The 18,230-nt window shown below is 37.3% G+C and overlaps 1 protein-coding gene and 1 pseudogene across 2 annotated transcripts; both read left to right on the forward strand.

The window, feature by feature from the left end:
- Window positions 1-822: 822 nt before the first annotated feature.
- Window positions 823-9,765, forward strand: LOC103952124 (annotated as a pseudogene).
- A 2,084-nt stretch (window positions 9,766-11,849) lies between these two features.
- On the forward strand, window positions 11,850-14,046 carry LOC103952125 (protein PATRONUS 1). 2 transcript variants are annotated; one of them, XM_009363650.3, is made up of 5 exons: window positions 11,850-11,989; window positions 12,703-12,802; window positions 12,895-13,320; window positions 13,413-13,468; window positions 13,565-14,046. In XM_009363650.3, the coding sequence occupies exons 2-5, from the start codon at window positions 12,745-12,747 to the stop codon at window positions 13,739-13,741; spliced, it is 717 nt and encodes a 238-aa protein (XP_009361925.2). In that variant the 5' UTR covers window positions 11,850-11,989; window positions 12,703-12,744; the 3' UTR covers window positions 13,742-14,046. The 2 variants fall into 2 exon arrangements, with proteins under 2 accessions (XP_009361925.2, XP_048442319.1); XM_048586362.1 differs by having other exon boundaries at window positions 11,927-11,989; window positions 12,895-13,287.
- The last annotated feature ends 4,184 nt before the right edge of the window (window positions 14,047-18,230 follow it).

Below are 18,230 nucleotides of genomic sequence, written 5' to 3' on the forward strand. Positions count from 1 at the left end.
TCTCCACTTGGTGAATATCAAAGTCTATTTTTAAATATGAGTATTAGTTGAAAGAAACATTTGAGTATTGATAAGTAATACGAAGGATAACAAAAATGAGCCCCTAAAATTTAAAAATCAGAAATATTTAAAATGATAATGACTTATATATTGGTTAGGTCATTTGGCTAAGACAATGTGTTGGATTCTGCTCGAGTTTGAAACCTCTTTTCTTTAATAAGAATAGTTTAGAATATTGCGTTAAACAAATTTGACCAAGTGGTTGTAACGCTCCTAGTAGATGCCTAATAAAATCTAACATTACAATTGCGTAACATTCTTAAGAGATGCGCAATGTACCCAATTTCAAAAATATGTATATCTACACCATAGATGTTCTTACCATTACGACCCATTTAAAAATCATCTATATGAACACATGACAGATTAGGTTAACGTTCTTTGGATATGTGCAATGAAAATCGATAAAACAGACACATAACGTTTGTACAAAATGTAAAATATGTGATAAAAACCACGTGTAACGTTCTTAGAAAACACAAAACAACATCTCACAAAAAAAGATGTGAAACGTTGTTTGAACATGTGCAATGTACTAAAAAAATAACAAAATAGTAACAAAATCCAATGTGCGACCCAACTTGCCAACTTGAACGGTATCCACGCTTTGGCGGGGATTTTATATCTAATGACTTTGACCTGTGGCAAGTCCACACGAATACAAATTCCTTGCTTGTCAAGCATACCTACCTACGCACGGTTACACTGTATAATATATACACACTCTCATGCACTAAACTACACGCGGCGGGAAAGGAAAGAGTCTTTTGAGCACGCAGTCGATCAGTCGCCCTTTCCTCAGCCGCGAGTCCTCCGCAAAACCCTTTTTCTGATTGTGTCAATCTCCGATTTCTCAACCGATACTCTCGCCGGCGCTTTTTGTGAAGACACAAAATAGGTATAAAATCCTTCTGTAGATTTTTAATTCTGGTTTTTATTTTTTGATCTTTTTATTTGGGTGCCTGCGTTTTCTGGGGTTTACTGGGTGATGATTTTGTGAATTGGTTATGTGTATGTTAAATTTATGTATTGGATTGGTTAAATTTGGTGTTTTTTTTTTTTTTTTTTGGGATTTTTACTGCACTTGTTTTTGAGATTTTATTGGAGATGCTCTGTTTCTGTTCGAGTTAATGCCGCTACTGGTTTAGTTAAATTCATTTGTTTTGGGGTGGAGGCTGTTTTTGTTGAAGGTTTTTCTTGCAATGTCGTCCCGGAATTGGGAGAAATCTCTGAAGTTAATATACTTTTAGGCAAAATGCTTAGATGACAAAGAAGGGAAAAAAAAATAGTGAAACTCAAAACAGGGTGAAATGCATTTTGGAATTGTAAGCTACCTTTTTGGAGGTTTAGTGGTGGTTCTCCATCTATGCTTTGCAAAAAGGTTGTTTCCACAAACTTTTCCATTGCGCCAAGGCTCGCTCTTAGAAAGTTACCCGCTAACCATAAAATAATCTAATGCAATCCTAAAACGATGTAGTCTTGAACAAAAGTAACATCACATAAAACATAAACATAGGATAGGATCATGTAAGCCATATCTCAATATTTTTTATAAATGATTTTAAGTTTTGGTCTCCCATTGTACAGGGAGATCGACTTGGCACTTGTCTTTAATAAGCATGGTTTTTTTATAGTATCATTTAATTAAGTGCGGTGCAAGTGATTTTATATAAATCTAGTCATTGGAGATGCCTTGTATGGATATGCTTTGTATGTGGCTTTATTTACCTGAAACTGATAGAAGTGTTTAACAGAGAAAAATGCATGTATATATTGTACGATAAATAACAAGTAGGTTGTCATTTGGGAGGGTGTTTTATGAAAGCTTATATAGCTCTCCTCAATGTTTGCATTTCTGTACATGCCATTTTTTCTTTTGAATGTAATTGCTTGTGAAGTACTTTACATAGCTTTAAACCTTCCAAAATCTCTGTTGTTTATGGATTCTCAATATTAAAGGCGCGCTCAAGCTGACCACAATATGGATCCGGTCAATTGGAGAACTAAATTTCCTGCAGAGTCTCGAGAAAAAGTTGTGAACAAGATGTAAGTTGAATTGCATTATTCATATCAAAGCATCATTTGAATTCCCCTGTAAGGGTTTTTCAATTTAGAGGTGATAAGCTTTATGATGGCTGAACTTGGGTGAGCTTCAGGATGACCAATTGACAAGCCTGGAAGGGAAATATTTAATATATCTTCTGAACTAGATATGAAATTTTTAAGCCAAGTTATGAGAATCTGATAGACTAAATATGTATTATGATACTGTTATTTTACTAAGCAGGTTCTGATTAGTTTACGAATAAAATTAATTTTGTAATTTTATTGGTTGGCATGGCCAATACATTCTGACTCCAGAACAATTTCTCATGCAGTATAAGTAGCTTAATGAAGCGTTTTCCATTTTCTGAGCATGAGAAACATATGTCTGATTACAAGAGGATAGCTGTAAATTTCGAGGAAAAGGTTTATATGGTTGCCAGAGACCAGGTAACTTAAGTTATGATATGCCTTTCTTCTCAAGCTTACATTTTCTGTTATTTTCAGAATTTCCCCTCTCGAACCTAACAACCTATGTTTAATTTGGAAATAAACCTAGAAGATAAATCTTTGTGGTTCACTGACGCTTTTTTTTATATATGCTGATTAGAAAGAATAGTTGAGTAAATATTTTTTTATCAGCCTAAAATAAACATTTCTTGTTTAATTTAGCAAGACTATATAATGCGGATCAAATCGAGGTTGGAGTCAAAAAACTTGAATCCAGGTATGCCATTATTTTGAAAACTAAATTATTGAGTTTAGCAATATCAGATTGTTTGATGTTTTGCTTCTAAAATAGACTGTTTATGTGCATTATGTATGCTTGCCTTCATTTTAAAGAAGAAAACAAAAGTGGGTTATATTTTTTTTTTCCCTTAAATCTGGAACGGTGTTAACATGTAATGTAATGTTAGCTATATCTTTGTTGGGTGCACATGATATCATCTTCCCTGGCTACATAATCAATATTTTTTTAAATCATAAAACGGAAGATCATTTGTGGTTTTTATAGGGAAAATCTGAGAACTGTTTTTTATATCTTTGGTGGCTACAAGAAGCTAAGCTTGAGATATCAAATCTCTCTCTCTCTCTCTCTCTCTCTCTCTCTCTCTCTGGTGTGTGTGTGTGTCTTCACGTCATTTGCTTTCCCAAGTGATACTATTTTTTCAGTAGTGACGGAAGAATATTTACATTTTGAATAGTGATGAATTTGTTGGTCACTATATTCTCAGAAGCTTTTGCTCCGACAAGGGACAAGGATTATTTTATATTCTAATACTTGTGTCGCATGTGTACTTCAACCAACCATTATAATGTCTAACATCAGGAGTTGAACTTACAATGGGAAGTTGTAATTACTAGGATTCCAGTACAGGATCTCCTACATATATTTCTTGTATTCTTCAAAATTTGAATTAATTAATCTTTTGTTTTATCATTATTTTATAATTACATCGTATGATATTCATCTCCAAGGTGGTAAGCAAGGCCAATCGATTTCTGTTCAAGCCACAACTCTGTCCCAAGCACATGAACAACATTCATTGCCTAATGTTCAAGATAACACTGCATCTGGTGGAGTCGTTACTAATTTAGCATCTGCACGGTCCACTGTCAGTATTTCGCCTCACGTTGCTTTGCCAAACAATGCTAGTGAAAATTCCAATTCGCAGAGTGTGTTTGTTAATTCACAAAGGTCTGTAGGAAATTTATCAGGGAGTGGCCAACCTTTTAATATTTCTGTCAATAATTTGAGACAGAAGCAAGGGAGACAAAATTCACCCCAGATCGTTTCCCAGCAGAACCATGAGCAGCTAAATCCTCATCTTTGTAAGCAGGAAAATATCTCACCATCGTGTATAACCCAGAAGCAACTACAGCCTCAGCACCACTACCAACCGAAACTCTTAAACCCTACTCAGCAACAGACCTCTCAACAATCTATGTTGCAAACTCCTGTCATGTGCCCTTCGGAGACGCGTGTTGCTCCACTTTCTGGTATTTGGCAGGATCAGATGTCTTATTTCGATAAGACAACACAGTCAGGGAATAAGACTCAGTCACAGATAGCCTTTAGGCAAACAAACCAATCACAAGTGGCTCTGGATATCATCAAAATGTGTCATCAAGTTCACAGAACCCATTAATGCAATCACAAAAGCAAGCACATTTGTTAGGGAGAAAGTTGACTGCTACTAATATGCAACAGAGCCACTTAGATGGGCAACCAAATGGCTGCCCTAACTTGCACCAGCAACAGCCCAGGTTACCATGCCAACAGAATACTGTACAACAGCAGTTTCAGGTACAGAAAATAAATCATTCAAGTGCACATCATGAGCAATTGAGTGAAAGAAACAATATGTATGTACTGCCACAAAGCTCACAGCTGCTTGAAACACAGTGTGCCAGCTCAGGCATGCGCCTATTCGAGGTAAATATGCAGGGGCAAACCCAACAGAAAGCTTCAGTTCTGCTGCCAAATCAAGATCAAGAATCACAGGCAGATTCTCTTGAGAGACGACTGAACTCACAAACACAGCCACAGAAGATGGAACAACTGCCAAATCCATCAGCAGAAGATCAGCAGCAAACATATCAAACATCAGGTAAAACTGTGAAACCGAATTATGTATCAGCAGAAAAAGTTGATTTATTAAATAAGAAAATAAGTAGAAATACCTTCCTAGATTCATTGTTGATAAATTATTGAGTTGCTAATTTCTATGATCTTATTCCAGAAGTGTGGAAAACTTCTAACTGGGCAGGCTAGTTCTGATCAACCTAATAATCAAAATTAGCTCATGAAGTTATGTAGTTTGTTGTTAAAATTAGTTCTCACTTCGTAGTAACATTTGGGTATCTGTCCTGAAAATATATGTTCTGACTACCTATTTTCTTATCATTTTGTTGGTTTTGTTATCTACTGATTGACATGGCCTTCTGTTCAGTATGAGCCCTGGTTGCTTAATTTCTCTTGCAGTTTTTCTGGATTCTCACATCTTTTAGTGGTGCAATAATATATTTTCATGTGATTATGTATTTGTATGTGCAATATTATTACGAAACTTTTGAATGCTCTATTAACAAACTACAGAATCTGCCCAACTACATTAGCTGGCTTCTAGGAAATGTAAATATCTGCAGTAACGATGTTATAAGCTCGCTCTTTTAATTTAAACTCATTGTCATTTTCTGCAATCCTGTGGATTTGGAAATTTTCCCTCAATTGTTAATTTTGTACAAAGAAAGGCTCACTTCTTGGGGTATCTTTTTATTTTGATTCTGTACGGATGTTCCTCTGAAAACCCTTTGCAGAATTACATGCAATCATCATCTTATTTCCGCTTTCAACCTGTCAGATCGACTCTCAATTGACTTGCACTCTATCATTTTATACTCGTTTGACAGGCACACTAACTTCTACATCTGCAAGAAGGGTTTCACGCACAGAGAACTGGCAAGAGGATGCCTACCAGATGGTAATCTCTCTCTCTCTCTCTCTCTCTCTCTCTCTCTCTCTTTCTCTCTTCCTGCTTTTGTCAGTAAAACTAAAATTACTATGAGCCCATTGTTGTGTAGGGCGGTTAATTAAAGAATAAAGCTGTGACCGAATAATTTTTTAAAATGTTACTTCGCAGCTTCAAAGTCTAAAAATCAAGTATTTAACACCTCTGACTGATATGTATAGTACAATAACGTGTAGGCTCCAGCAGGTAAGTTATCCTTCACTTCAAATTTTCTGCCTTAGGTATCCAACATCAGATCAATGGCTCTCTTGCATTAAAATTTTAGGACGAAAAGTTTCTATGATTATTTGTTGAAGTTCTCTTAATTTTCTCCAGCTCAACTCTATCTCTCAACAGACAGAAACAGGCAGCATTGAGAAACTTAATTCATTGAGGAATAGGGTGAATACAATCATTTCTAATCTAAGTTTTCCCAAAAGCAATATTCCACCTTCTTACAAGGAGAGTCTGGGTGTATTTGAGAAGTACATTATTTCTATTCTTAGTGTACGTGGAAGGGGAAATTCTGGTCCCTCACAGCATCATGGACAACGATCTTCTGATGTGCACTCTACGCGTCAATTCGTACAACTTTGTTCTCAAACTTCTCCAGTTCAGACACAGCAAGACGAAAAGAAGCCAACATTTCAGCCAGTGAACTCACAGGATTCTGCAACAACAATGCAGCGGAGCAATGCAACGAACTTGGAAAACAATTCTATGTCTGTATATGAGCATCCAACCCTGCAGTCGACTGAGAAGTATTCAGGAAAGATAGGCTCATTTAACATAGTGCAGCAGGTTTCCTCAGGAAACTTAAATATTCCTAGAAGCAATCTCCAACAACCAAACGTTAAGACCTTGTTGTCACATAGCCCCGTGCATAGACCACAGTCAAACGTGACTGCTTTTGAGTCAAGCTGTAATACACTTCAAGAGATGTGCCTGAAACAACCTAAAGAAGAGCGGGATGTGCAGACTCAGACACAGAAGCAAGAACTTCAAGATAGGCATGAGATGCTGCACCAATCAGTACAACAAAAACAAATTGTGCAACAGCATAGCAGGCTGGTAAGGTTGCAATCTGGAGCTTCACTTCCTACTGCTTTGCCCAAAACTTATGGTTCTTCCTGCTCACAAGTTCCTCAGTGTTCTACTATTGACAAGAAAAATCTTCCGATGCCTCTAACAGAAGCTAGAACCACTTTCCATCCCATAAACTCACGCTCTATTAAAACTTCTTGTTTGGTTCCCTTGCCTTCATCATCTGTCCGGGGAGATTTTGAGAGACCTATTTCTGATACTTCATCCCTATCAAATGCTGGAAGTATTGGAGATGAACAAGTAAATATTGCAGCAAAATCCCCATCACCCATTGCCATCAGTACTCCTGGGATATCTGTTTCACCCTTACTTGAAGAGTCCAGTAACGTCATTCATTGTGATACATCTACAACAATGTCTGATGAGTTGAGTGCTTCTGAGCAGCCTATTCAGCGCTTAATTAAAGTGGTCAGTCTGAACTGTTGCAAGTTTCTCTTTGATTGTTTCAGAAAGTGTTGGATTTATTGCATAACATCAAAATTAAGATATATAAGATGCAATGTAATTTTCTTTTTCTATTTCAGGTGAACTTGATGTCATCTAAGGCACTAAGCGCTTCTGTTTTGGACATTGGCTCTGTTGTTTGTACAACTGATAGGATATCAGGATCAGCAACACTTACAGGATCTGGAGGTTCAATAGGTGAGGATTTAGCGGGCATGACCAATTCTCGTTTGCAGAAGAGTTATTTAACATGGCAAGGTATGACCTTTGGAACAAAAAATACGAAACGCTGCAAAAGTACAGTGCCAATTGATGTCATTGCATCAGCAACTGGAAGTATCCGTGATAGTTCAAAGTTAAGTGATATGGAGATATTTGACTTGGAGTCAACTGCAGTATCTTATATCAAAAGGCCAAGGATTGAGGTATGATGCTGCTCTGAGAGGTTCTTTTTAATTGTTTAAAGCTTATATATGATTTATCCAAATAATAGTACCATGTCATGGAGATACTGTTTACGACAGAAAATCAATTTAGCTGAAAAATTATAATCAGTGTGATCCTTCTGGTTGTTATGGTTCGGTCATTTTATTTCCTTCACCATCTGATTCAAAAACAAGGTCATCTCCCGGTCTCTTCTACTCGAGGACCCAAATACTCTTGACTTCTATTTTCTTTCTTTCACTTTCTACAACTGTCTGACTTCTGTGACAGGAAATCTGTTGTCATATCTCTCATTTCTTTTAGGGTTGTTTTATTATAGTACTAACCTAGACAATGCCGTGAAAAAGATTAAAATTCATGTATTACGTGTTCTGTAATAGTTCTTGAACTCTAAATTCTACCAAGCGTTTTCTCATCATTATTGGCATGATATATTATCTCCATATTTAAGCCAGGAAAGTTGAATTCCGTGATGGATTTTTCAGCATATTAATTGGTATAACTTTTTAGAAATTGATTCATAATTTTTAGGCAGAGAAAGTCAATTGTTTTTCACTATTCCAGTTGGGAATTGTTATTAACACTTCAAAAATCTCATTCTACACTCTTCACAAGTATATTTTTTTTTTTTCTAATAATAGAAAGTTTGGAGTACCAAATGAGATTTTTGGAGTAATAATAACAATTCCCTTCTAGTTATTTGATATTGTCGTTGAGTTGTTTTGTGGTATCCTATTCTGGTAATATTTTGAACATCTCTTAAAGTAAGACTCCTGGTAGGGTTCTCCGGGTAAGTCTTAGCTTTGAATTTGTTTAGTCGGTACATAAATCAGAAGAGAAGCAGCATGGAAAAGAATATGAATCTTACCTCCCATCTCAAAACTTTGGGTTTGAGTATGTCTCCTTAGAGCATCTCCAAATGTCCACATAAGCTATAACAGTAAAAACAAAGACCACACTAATGTTCTTCAACCGAAATGTCAAATCCTATGTGGCGATGACATGGATTGGCAGCAAGAGAGCTGTTGTCAGATTTGACAGCAGCTTCAAAATTAATTATGAATGCTTTTTATTAATTTTTTATTGGTTTAATCATCATTGCAATTAATGTTGTTATTGACCCGTTTTCCTTTTGTTCAATAGAGGTAAGTGAACGGTTCCCTCTTGTTAAAAAGAAATGGTGAACGGTTCGGATTTCATAATTATTAAGTGCCTTTTATTCAGTTTTTATTAATTTAATCATTTATTTTATAATATAATAAAATAATAATTTAATTTGACATATCGGATAGACAATAAAACTTTAAAAAAAAATGTTAAAATGCCACATTGGCTGTCAAATTTAAATTTTATGTTCAAAATTTGATATCTCCTTTGAAGATGCTCTTCTGGTTATAATTATATACTACATGTTGCAGGTGAATCAAACCCTGTTAGAAGAAATTACAGCGATCAACCACCAACTAATAGACACTGTACTAGATATCAGTGATGAAGATACCCCTCCGACAGTAGTCTCAGCTCAATTTAGAGGTGGTCAAGGAACCATTGTCACGGTGTGTCTTACACAGTAGTCTAAATGTGATTCATAAACTATTCATGTGACGATTCTATCCCAGTATGACTGCTTTTTCATGTCTGTGCAGTTTCCCATCCAGCCTTTACGATTGCTTGTTCCTGCAAATTATCCATTGTGCTCTCCCATATTTCTACACAAGCTGAGAGTGGAAGTCAGGTGAGACATTGCTCTCGCATACATTTTGTGTGCGCCTAGGCATTTCTTAAGTTGTATTCCGGATGTTGAAAATGTACTAGAAGCTTTTGGTCGAATTGTTTTGTGTATCCTGGATGAATGAATTTAGCACGCCTAGTTTCCGTTTATCCTTTTGGTCTAATCCGTTGTTGGTCTGGCAGTGATGAGCTAGAAGATCTTTCAGCAAAGGTAAAATCAAAGCTGAATATGTCTCTCCGGAGGCTGACGGAACCCTTGTCACTTGGGGAGATAGCAAGGACGTGGGACGTTTGTGCGCGAGCCGTTATCTCCGAGTACGCACAGCAGAATGGGGGAGGAAACTTGAGTTCCAAGTATGGAGAGTGGGAAGACTGTCTCAGTGCTTCTTGATTAATCAATTTGTATGTCCAAAACACAGTGCTTGTTCAGATTATGGGCTATAGGGGTGGGCACGGTGCGGTTTGGTGCGGTTCCACCCCTAAACTGGAACCGGAACCGAAATATATTAACGGTTCGATTCGGTGCGGTTCCACTTAAATTTATTACTAGAACCTTACGGTTCGGTCTACACCGGTTCCGATTCGGTTCTCGCCGGTTTACGGTTCCTAATAATAAATTATTTGAACACCAAATCCTCTGTGCTAATTTCATCAGATGCTTGCGCTGTAATGGGCTCCTAGCGGCATTCTTAGACTTGATCAACAATAAGGTGTCAACCCAAACAATAGTAACCACATCAAGCAAGAGTTTCCGCCCACCAACCTGTCTATTGAAGATAGTATATAAGATACTGAAATATCATAAACTAAGCAAAATAAATGACAACCTTTCTAGAAAAATAGATTTCTACATAGATTTGTAGCATCCATAGAAGTTTAAAACAATCTCCATAACTTAACAATATACAGTTTTGTTTTTATATTAAAAAACATGAAAATTGAAGTATGTGTATAAGAAGTTAAAAGGATATTTTACGCCTCAAAGTGGAAATGAATGAACATATTTAATCTTAAAACCAAGTAGGTCGAACAGTTTTTAATATATAATATCCTTACTAGTTACTACTTTATCATTATATCAAGCATAGTTTTAGATTGTGAGCTTGAATGAAATTCATCACCCAGGTTATCTCCTAGATAGTTTCTAAACCTGACAACTGGACTGAATGAAATTAATAAAACGGTTCGGTTCGGTTCGATCGGTTCTTGATCATTCGAAACCGAAACCGGAACCGGTTTGAACGGTTCGGTTCGGTTTTTCACTCAAAGTTGACTTTTCCGGTCAACACGGTTTTTTTCGGTTTTTTTTCTTACGGTTCGATGCGGTTTTGCGGTTTTTATGCCCACCCCTAATGGGCTAGTTGTACAGATTCTGGATATTTGTAATTTTATTTATTTGTGTTCCGGATGTTGTAAATTAAGTGTTGCGGATTATATCACCTTTGTCACATCCCGGCCCGGGGGGGGACCACTCCCCCGGCCCGCTCCACCACCATAGCACGATATTGTCCGTTTTGAGCTTACCATTCCCTCACGGTTTTGTTTTTGGAAACTCACGAGCAACTTCCCAGTGGGTCACCCATCCTGGGATTGCTCTAGCCCCCTTCTCGCTTAACTTCGGAGTTCCTACGGAACCCGAAGCCAGTGAGCTCCCAAAAGGCCTCGTGCTAGGTAGGATGGGATATACATTTAAGGATCAGTCCCCTGGGCGATGTGGGATGTTACAACCTTATAAATCTTTGACCATCTAATAGTGTTTACAAATTGTAGAAACTTGTTTTTGAATATTTTATATTGAAATTTACAGGTTCATTTGGAAGTATTTTTAAAATTACTGATAACGTTTTTGGTGAAAATATTTTTAGAACAAATTCTTAGTAAAACGCAAGTAAACCCTAAAAAATCACTTCAAGTGCTTCACTAACTATACTTAGGGCTGGTTTGGTATTGATGTGCTTTGAAAAAAAACTGTTTCTGCTGTGCTGTGACAATAAGCAGTTATGAAATAAAGAAGCAGAGTGTTTGGTAAACATTTTTGTAAAAGTGCTTTTGAAAAAAAAAACAGTATTATAGTGTTTGGTAAACTTTTATGTAAAACAGATGTGAAAAAAAACCAGTTTTTTAAAGCTAGGTTTTGCAGCTTCTTGTTTTTGGCTTTTCTTCACCCAAAATTGTGAAAAAAAGTTGAAACTGAATTTTTACCAAACACAAAAACAGTTTCCAGCTTTTTTTTATACCAACTTTTTTCAGAATCATCTCATAATCAAACCAGACCTTATTGTCGTGGTACGTAATTCTCTTAGAATTGTGAAAATATGAATTTACTTGCTATCAAAGGTAAATCTAGATCGAACGGATAATATGAGAAGAAAATTTTGAGAAAGGGACGGCGGTGATTCAAATTGTCTAAATCGAACGGATAAGCACGGGTGTCAGTCTCGTAATTACATTTCCCATGAGGGTTATAAGTGTAATGATAACATAAAGTTACCGTTGCAACTCACTCTCACCCGTCTATAATCAAACGGCTACCCACACTCCGTTCTCAAATTTCAAAAACTTCTTGTCATCTCCTCTGTCGTGAATCGTGATATTTCTCAATAATCTGCGTTCTTCGTCGTTTATTTCGTATAAGCCGTTTTCCCTCAAAGGTATTATTTCTCGTTTTTAATCTCTAATTTCTTCGTTTTTAATTGTATTTCAATCAATTTTTAATTTGGGATTATAATCGATTTAGGGTTCATATGAAGGGTAGGGTTTTTGTGATCATGCTTAATCTTGCAAATTATTTGGCTTCGGCTTTGAAACCCACTATCAACATTTCTGTTGGGGTAAACAGTTTGTAGAAAGAAAGGCCCTTTAATGCCTAATTAATTTCATTTCAGTGTTTGTTAAATAAGAAATTGATATTATTAATTATAATTACAATGTAATCTATCTTTATCTATCAGTGTTTAATTTTTAAAGACGCCGAATTTCGGAGATGAACGTCTAATCTTGAGTATTTATTGAGCGTAAGGATCAAGACTACCCAAGAAAGTATTATTTCTTGTGAGGTGTGAATTCCTAGTTCTTTGGTGTCTAATTTCTTTAGTGTTTTAAAAGAATCTTGTCAACTATTTGTGTGCGGATAATGTTTAATATCAACACATGCAAAAAATGAGCATAGCGGTGATGAGAATGCTTTGTTGGATGTACGGCCACATGAGATTACAATCAGTGATCTGGCATCTTCAGGCTCAATTATCTGTGCGAAGGAATATGCTGAAAGAGTTTTTTTGCATTGTATCTTGTTTTCGGCAGTGTGTTTGGAACTATATCACATGCTTAGTTTCCGTTGTTTCCGTATGGATTGTTTCTACAGTTAGTAGAGGATCAAAATTGAATTGGCTATAGAAGGGAACCAATGGCATCACAACTTGGTAGTTTCTTTCGAGATCAGGATCTCAGCGTTCACTCTAATGGTACTTGAAAGTCTAGTTATGCTCTTATTTCAGTATCTAAAACTCCTGTATGGCTACAGTTAGATGGTTAACCCTTATATTATCTGCAACAGGAGCATCTCTTGTGGGGAAGGGCGGTGGCTTGAAAACACAAAGGAAAGTGGGGCTTGGTGGCAGGAAACCGCTTGGTGATCTATCGAATTCAGGGAAGCCTGCTGCTCTGATCCAGGCATTACAAAAGCAGCCTTCCAAGGAAATCATTCGTGATGATTCAAGCAATAAGAAAGGCTTGTCTAAAGTCTCGGATACAGTTCAAACTCGTAGCAGGACGGCGCTAATTGACATTTCAAACAGACAGAATGAACAGGGGCAGAAGAAGAAGCACAACACAAAGCAGGTGAGTGATGTGGCAGAGGGGCATCTTTGTCTTAATGATGTTTCAGGGGAAGGATTTCTGCACAATCATGAAGAGTGCATTAAAGAACAGACCAAGAGTATGGACATGGGTCAGTTTCTGATGACACTTGGACTAGATATTGGTATGATTATATGTTTAGAATAGTTTGCGTTTCTTGAAATTCATGATTTTCTGGGGACACTTAAATTTATTATTTGATCCTTTTTTGTTCAGGTTCTTCCAAGAAGCTTTCATTTCAAAGTGCACCTCCACTGCCAAGGAAACAGGATGTAAGTTTCGGATTTCATTCTTCTTTTGCTCCAGGAGTATTTTGTATTTTGGATGTTGGGTAACCAATTGCTTTTGTTTGTTTTTTCGGTTTTCAGCCCGAGAGTCCCCTGAGGGAGTGGGATTTGGAAGAGATGCCTGAGCATGATTTCCCCTGGCTGTCTGACAAGCTTGACTCTCCACCTCCTTGCAAGTCTCCAAAGTCACTAAATTGCAATGCTGATTCCCTTCTGATTTGGGACGACTGTGACTTCAAGCTGATGGAAACACCATAGTTTTCAATTTTTATTCTCTGAAGTGTGTACATCATGGGACGGAGCATCAGTTCTCAACTGCAAATTGATGTAGTCACAGTACTTCCGGATGGTTTGCTTTTCGTTGATTGAGCAGAATTCGGTTTATGTTTTCATTGTTTGCTGTGTTAGCTGAGCATCATGTAGTTATGGTGATGAATGCTTGATTGTTTTGTTTTGACTGCACATTGTGTAGATATGGTGATCTGATGAGATATTGATGTATCTGGTTCTTTGAGGTATCTGAACGTTCGTAGTTTCAATTCAAACCCTCTCTACTTCTTGTATGTCCTGACTTCATCACGCCTTGTTTCTTCAGTATTGATCTACATGTGCTCAACTATTATTATTTTCTTTTCATTACGAGATGTTGGATAATTAACAAAACAGTAAACTGTAGCATCGTCATATCAACATACGCAAGTGCTAATCTTAGCTAGACTGAATCGATTAGACCCAGAAATTAAAGTCTGGTCGTACGGTTTTGTATCAGCAAAATGCAGAACAAGCCCTATATAAACAGGAAGCTAGTGTGGCCTTTTCTTTCTGCAAGTCAAGTTTCCGGCTAGGATTATGATTTTGATTGGTATAGGCAAGTGTTGAATCCCTTCAAACTACACATCTCAATCTTTGACATGTTTGTAAATTGTACTGGATTCGTGAAACATCTTGCGCTCTTTGTTATTTACTTTCTGCAAACTGCAAGGACCACTATAATGTTAAAGATGATCAGTAGAATCTGGAAAATCCTATAGTCTTGTTTGAACAGGGCCATCACTGCTTCCACAAGTTGATATGGCTTTTCTTGTTTAGCCTTGGAGTGTACATCAAAGAAAAACTCCGAGGTGGAAGATATGTCGGGGTTGCTTCCAACTCTATCCCCATGGAACCGTCGAACCATGGAAAACACCGAGAAAGATGACTTAGAAAAATAAGTGTTAGATCATGTTTAGTGAACTAAATTGATGAAAATAAAATAAAACTCAAACAAGCTAATTAAGGACAGTTAATGATAGATTAATGAATTGTCGCTTAGAACTACGGTCTAATAGTATTCATTTTCACTTATAAGTGAGAAGTCTTAAGTTCAAATCAAGCCAAAGGCGAATTTGAATCACATTATGCTAGCCCATTGTAAGGCTAAGCCCACCTCCTTCCCCTTTAGTGTAGATGTAACGACCCGTCCCCAAATATTACGGTTTTATAATTTAGAACGTGAAGTTATGAAAACGTTCCTTCGAAGCAAAAACATTGATTTTTGTTGACCGCCTTGTCATGTCACATAAGATTTGTTTCCTTGACGCATTGTGATAGTACTCGTTGTTACGAATACGTGGGCGCAAACGGAATGTAATTTAGAGTTATAACGAAGAAGTTATAAATGAACAAAGACAAGGCAAAATGGTCATTTGATTATTAATTTGGAAGGCTCCAAATTTGCTGGAGCATTGATCTGGTTGCTAGAGCATTGATCTAGAGCCACGTGTGTGGCTAGGATGGAGAGATAAGGAGAGAAATGAGGGAAATGAGAGAGATGGACGGAGGAGAGAAAGGGGAAATGAGAGAAAGGAGGGGAGGCGGACCAATCAGAAAAGAAAGCAAGGAGGGGAAAGGAGGGAGAGAAAAACCACCCAATCCAGATCATCCCTTCGACCCATGGACCCGACCCGGTTTAGCCGGACTCCTGTGAGTTTTTTGATAGTTTTCCATCAATTTTTCAACGAGTTTCTTCAAGCTACAACCTGGAAAAGGGCTTGTCACCTCTCTTCTCTAATTTCTATAAAAAAAAAATACTCGAGCCAATTTGGCCCTAATTCAAAAAGATCGAAGCCGACAGCTTTGAGGACACCACGGCGGCGATCCACCACTCCTGCAACATTCACCATCGATGACCACCACCAAATGACTCAACTTGAGGTCAGGAACAAAGCCCAAACAAGTTTGAAGGCAGCGGAATTGCGAATTTGACGAATCGAAGAACACCCATTTTTAGAGTTTTCGACGGATCGAGGTGGTTTTTAGGTGTGTTCCGGCCGAATTGGACTTCGACTCAGGTATGAAAGTTCTTGCCCTTGATAAGTTCTACATTCCTGTAAAATTTGGTAATTTTTGGGGTGGGTCGAAAAATTGGGTTTCCATTCTCCAGAAACCGCCACGTGCGGCGGCATGTGGGGGGAACCCAAGGTCCCTCTTTAGGTTTTTCAACGTACCGAATCCGAATCCAATGTCTGTTTTCCCAAATTCTATCGTTTAGTTAGAGTTTTACTAAATGGTCACAAATTGTGGTTAGGTGCATCCGTGGGAAGTGACTTCATCCTCGATCACTCGAGTTGCTCCTGGGCAACAAAATATCTGCGAGTGGACCCTTGCTTAAATTGCATGTTTTTATAAAATATTAGGCTTGCATGCATGTCATATTTCATGACTTGATTATGTTTTATGATATGATTTACAAATTTTTGGATTTATGCTTTATGAATGATTTATGATTTATTAAAATTGCTTTTATGCATATTTATGATTTATTGAATTTACGTTTTTACTAAAGGTTATGAATTATGGGGTTTTCATATATGGAATTCTATGGATTTACGAATGTGAATTATCATGGATTTATGTGATGAGACTTTGAGCTTTTGAGCTCCAAATTGATATGAGATTTTGAGATATGTTTCGGTGCTTATCTAGTAGGTTATCATACATCACATACACACAACCGGATATGTAGAAACCTATGGCCATAGGACACAATTGATGATATTTATGACATACCCCCCTAACTTCACTAGCCCGGGGCTAGTGTCGGTGTGATATGTTATATGTATATGTTTCTTCTCTGGCATAACTCAGAGTCGTACAACTTCACCTTCGGGTGATGGACCCCCCCTTTCTTCTCTGGTGTAACCCAAAGTCATACAACTTCACCTTCAGGCATATACATATATATAGATATATCTCTTCTCTGGCGTAACCCGAAGTCGTACAGCTTCACCTTCTGGTGATGGACCATGATTTCTTCATTGGCGTAACCCAGTGTCGTACAGGTTCACCTTTGGTGATGGTTATGCCTTCAGGCCACTATGATACCCCTAGTGAGTACATCATGGATGAGATTTACGGATTTGCCTTCGGGCGGCGATATTTCCATTACTAAGCAATGTTTTATACGTACTAGTTTTACGAACATTTTTCATGGCATGCTAGAATTTTCAAAAAAAACCTATTATGTAGTACTATATATATATATATATGTGTGTGTGTGTGTGTGTGTGCGCGCGCGCGCACGTGTGTGTGTTTTCAAAATAAAGGGTTAGTATGTTCATAAGAAATGGTTTTCTTATTATTAGTATTATTATTATAAACTTTGGTCCACTCACTCTTTTAGGTTTGCACTCCTTTCAAGAGTTAGAATCGAGACATATAATCCCGGCATCAGAACACTTCTGCATAGGTATCTTCGAGTTTCCTCAGTGTATGACTCATTCTTTTGTTTGTACCATTTATTATAATTCCTTCACAAGATTCTTGAGTAGTTGTATGCTCTGAACACGGTTCTGCATTGGTGTATCTATTTCTAATTACATATTTTATTTATATGCATGTTTAAAATGGCTTCGTCACCCTCGAGTGTCAGCTAACACGTGTCTACCCTAATATTTGGGGATATCGGGGTTGGGTGTCAGTAGATAATATCGTTTGTTAAAAAAAATGATACATTAATGAATTGAAATCAAACTTGATATCAAAATTCGGACTAACTCAACAGAACTGAGTAAAAAAAGGGTTTAAGGACCAACTCAACAGAAACCAAATAGAGCACAGCGTCGGACCAACTCAACGAAACTGAGTAGGAAGAGAGATTCTGTACCAACTTAACTAAATCAAAGTAGAGGAGAGTTTTGAACCAATTCAACAGAACCGGATAAGGAGAGGGATTCCAAACCAATTCAACGGAATCAAAGTAGAAAAGGGTTTTAGACCAACTCGCCGAAATCGAATAGGAAATGGGATTTCGAACCAACTCAGTGGAATCCAGATGAAAGAACGCTCCAGATCAACTCAATAGAACCCAAATGAAACACAGTTTTGGACCAACTCAATGGAAGCAAATAAAATTCTAGGAACCTAGTTTAGAATAACTTAATGAAACCAGACATGATACAAGTTTGATATCACAACTCCCCATAATAATGGCTTAACGGTTCTCATCTAGCCCTCTCGTTTCACAAAGATTTCAAATATGCAAGGCAACACACATTTCATGACTCTCACCTATAAGCTCAAGCAGCATATGAATCCTGGTAAGGTACCACTTGCATGCAAACTGAAGTGCACATCCCCAAGATGTCATAGTGACCAAGGTAGGCCTACTAGACTTTATCAGAGTCTTTAGTAACGTTAATTTCCATATTTACAAACGATTCGGAACATGTTGACCAAAAGTCAATCATCGATAAGTTCCTAAGATACT

This window comes from the organism of the source record quoted next, unplaced genomic scaffold (genome assembly GCF_019419815.1).
Source record: "Pyrus x bretschneideri cultivar Hongxiangsu unplaced genomic scaffold, Pyrus_bretschneideri_v1 Contig24, whole genome shotgun sequence".
In the NCBI taxonomy this organism is placed as follows: domain Eukaryota; kingdom Viridiplantae; phylum Streptophyta; class Magnoliopsida; order Rosales; family Rosaceae; genus Pyrus; species Pyrus x bretschneideri.

What these genes read in the sequence shown, in the direction of transcription:
- LOC103952125 (XM_009363650.3), top strand. Translation starts at nt 12,745, where the DNA reads ATGGCATCACAACTTGGTAGTTTCTTTCGAGATCAGGATCTCAGCGTT. An exon ending in TCTCAGCGTTCACTCTAATG is followed by an intron (nt 12,803 to 12,894) that starts GTACTTGAAAGT and finishes TATCTGCAACAG; the next exon opens with GAGCATCTCTTGTGGGGAAG. An exon ending in CACTGCCAAGGAAACAGGAT is followed by an intron (nt 13,469 to 13,564) that starts GTAAGTTTCGGA and finishes TTCGGTTTTCAG; the next exon opens with CCCGAGAGTCCCCTGAGGGA.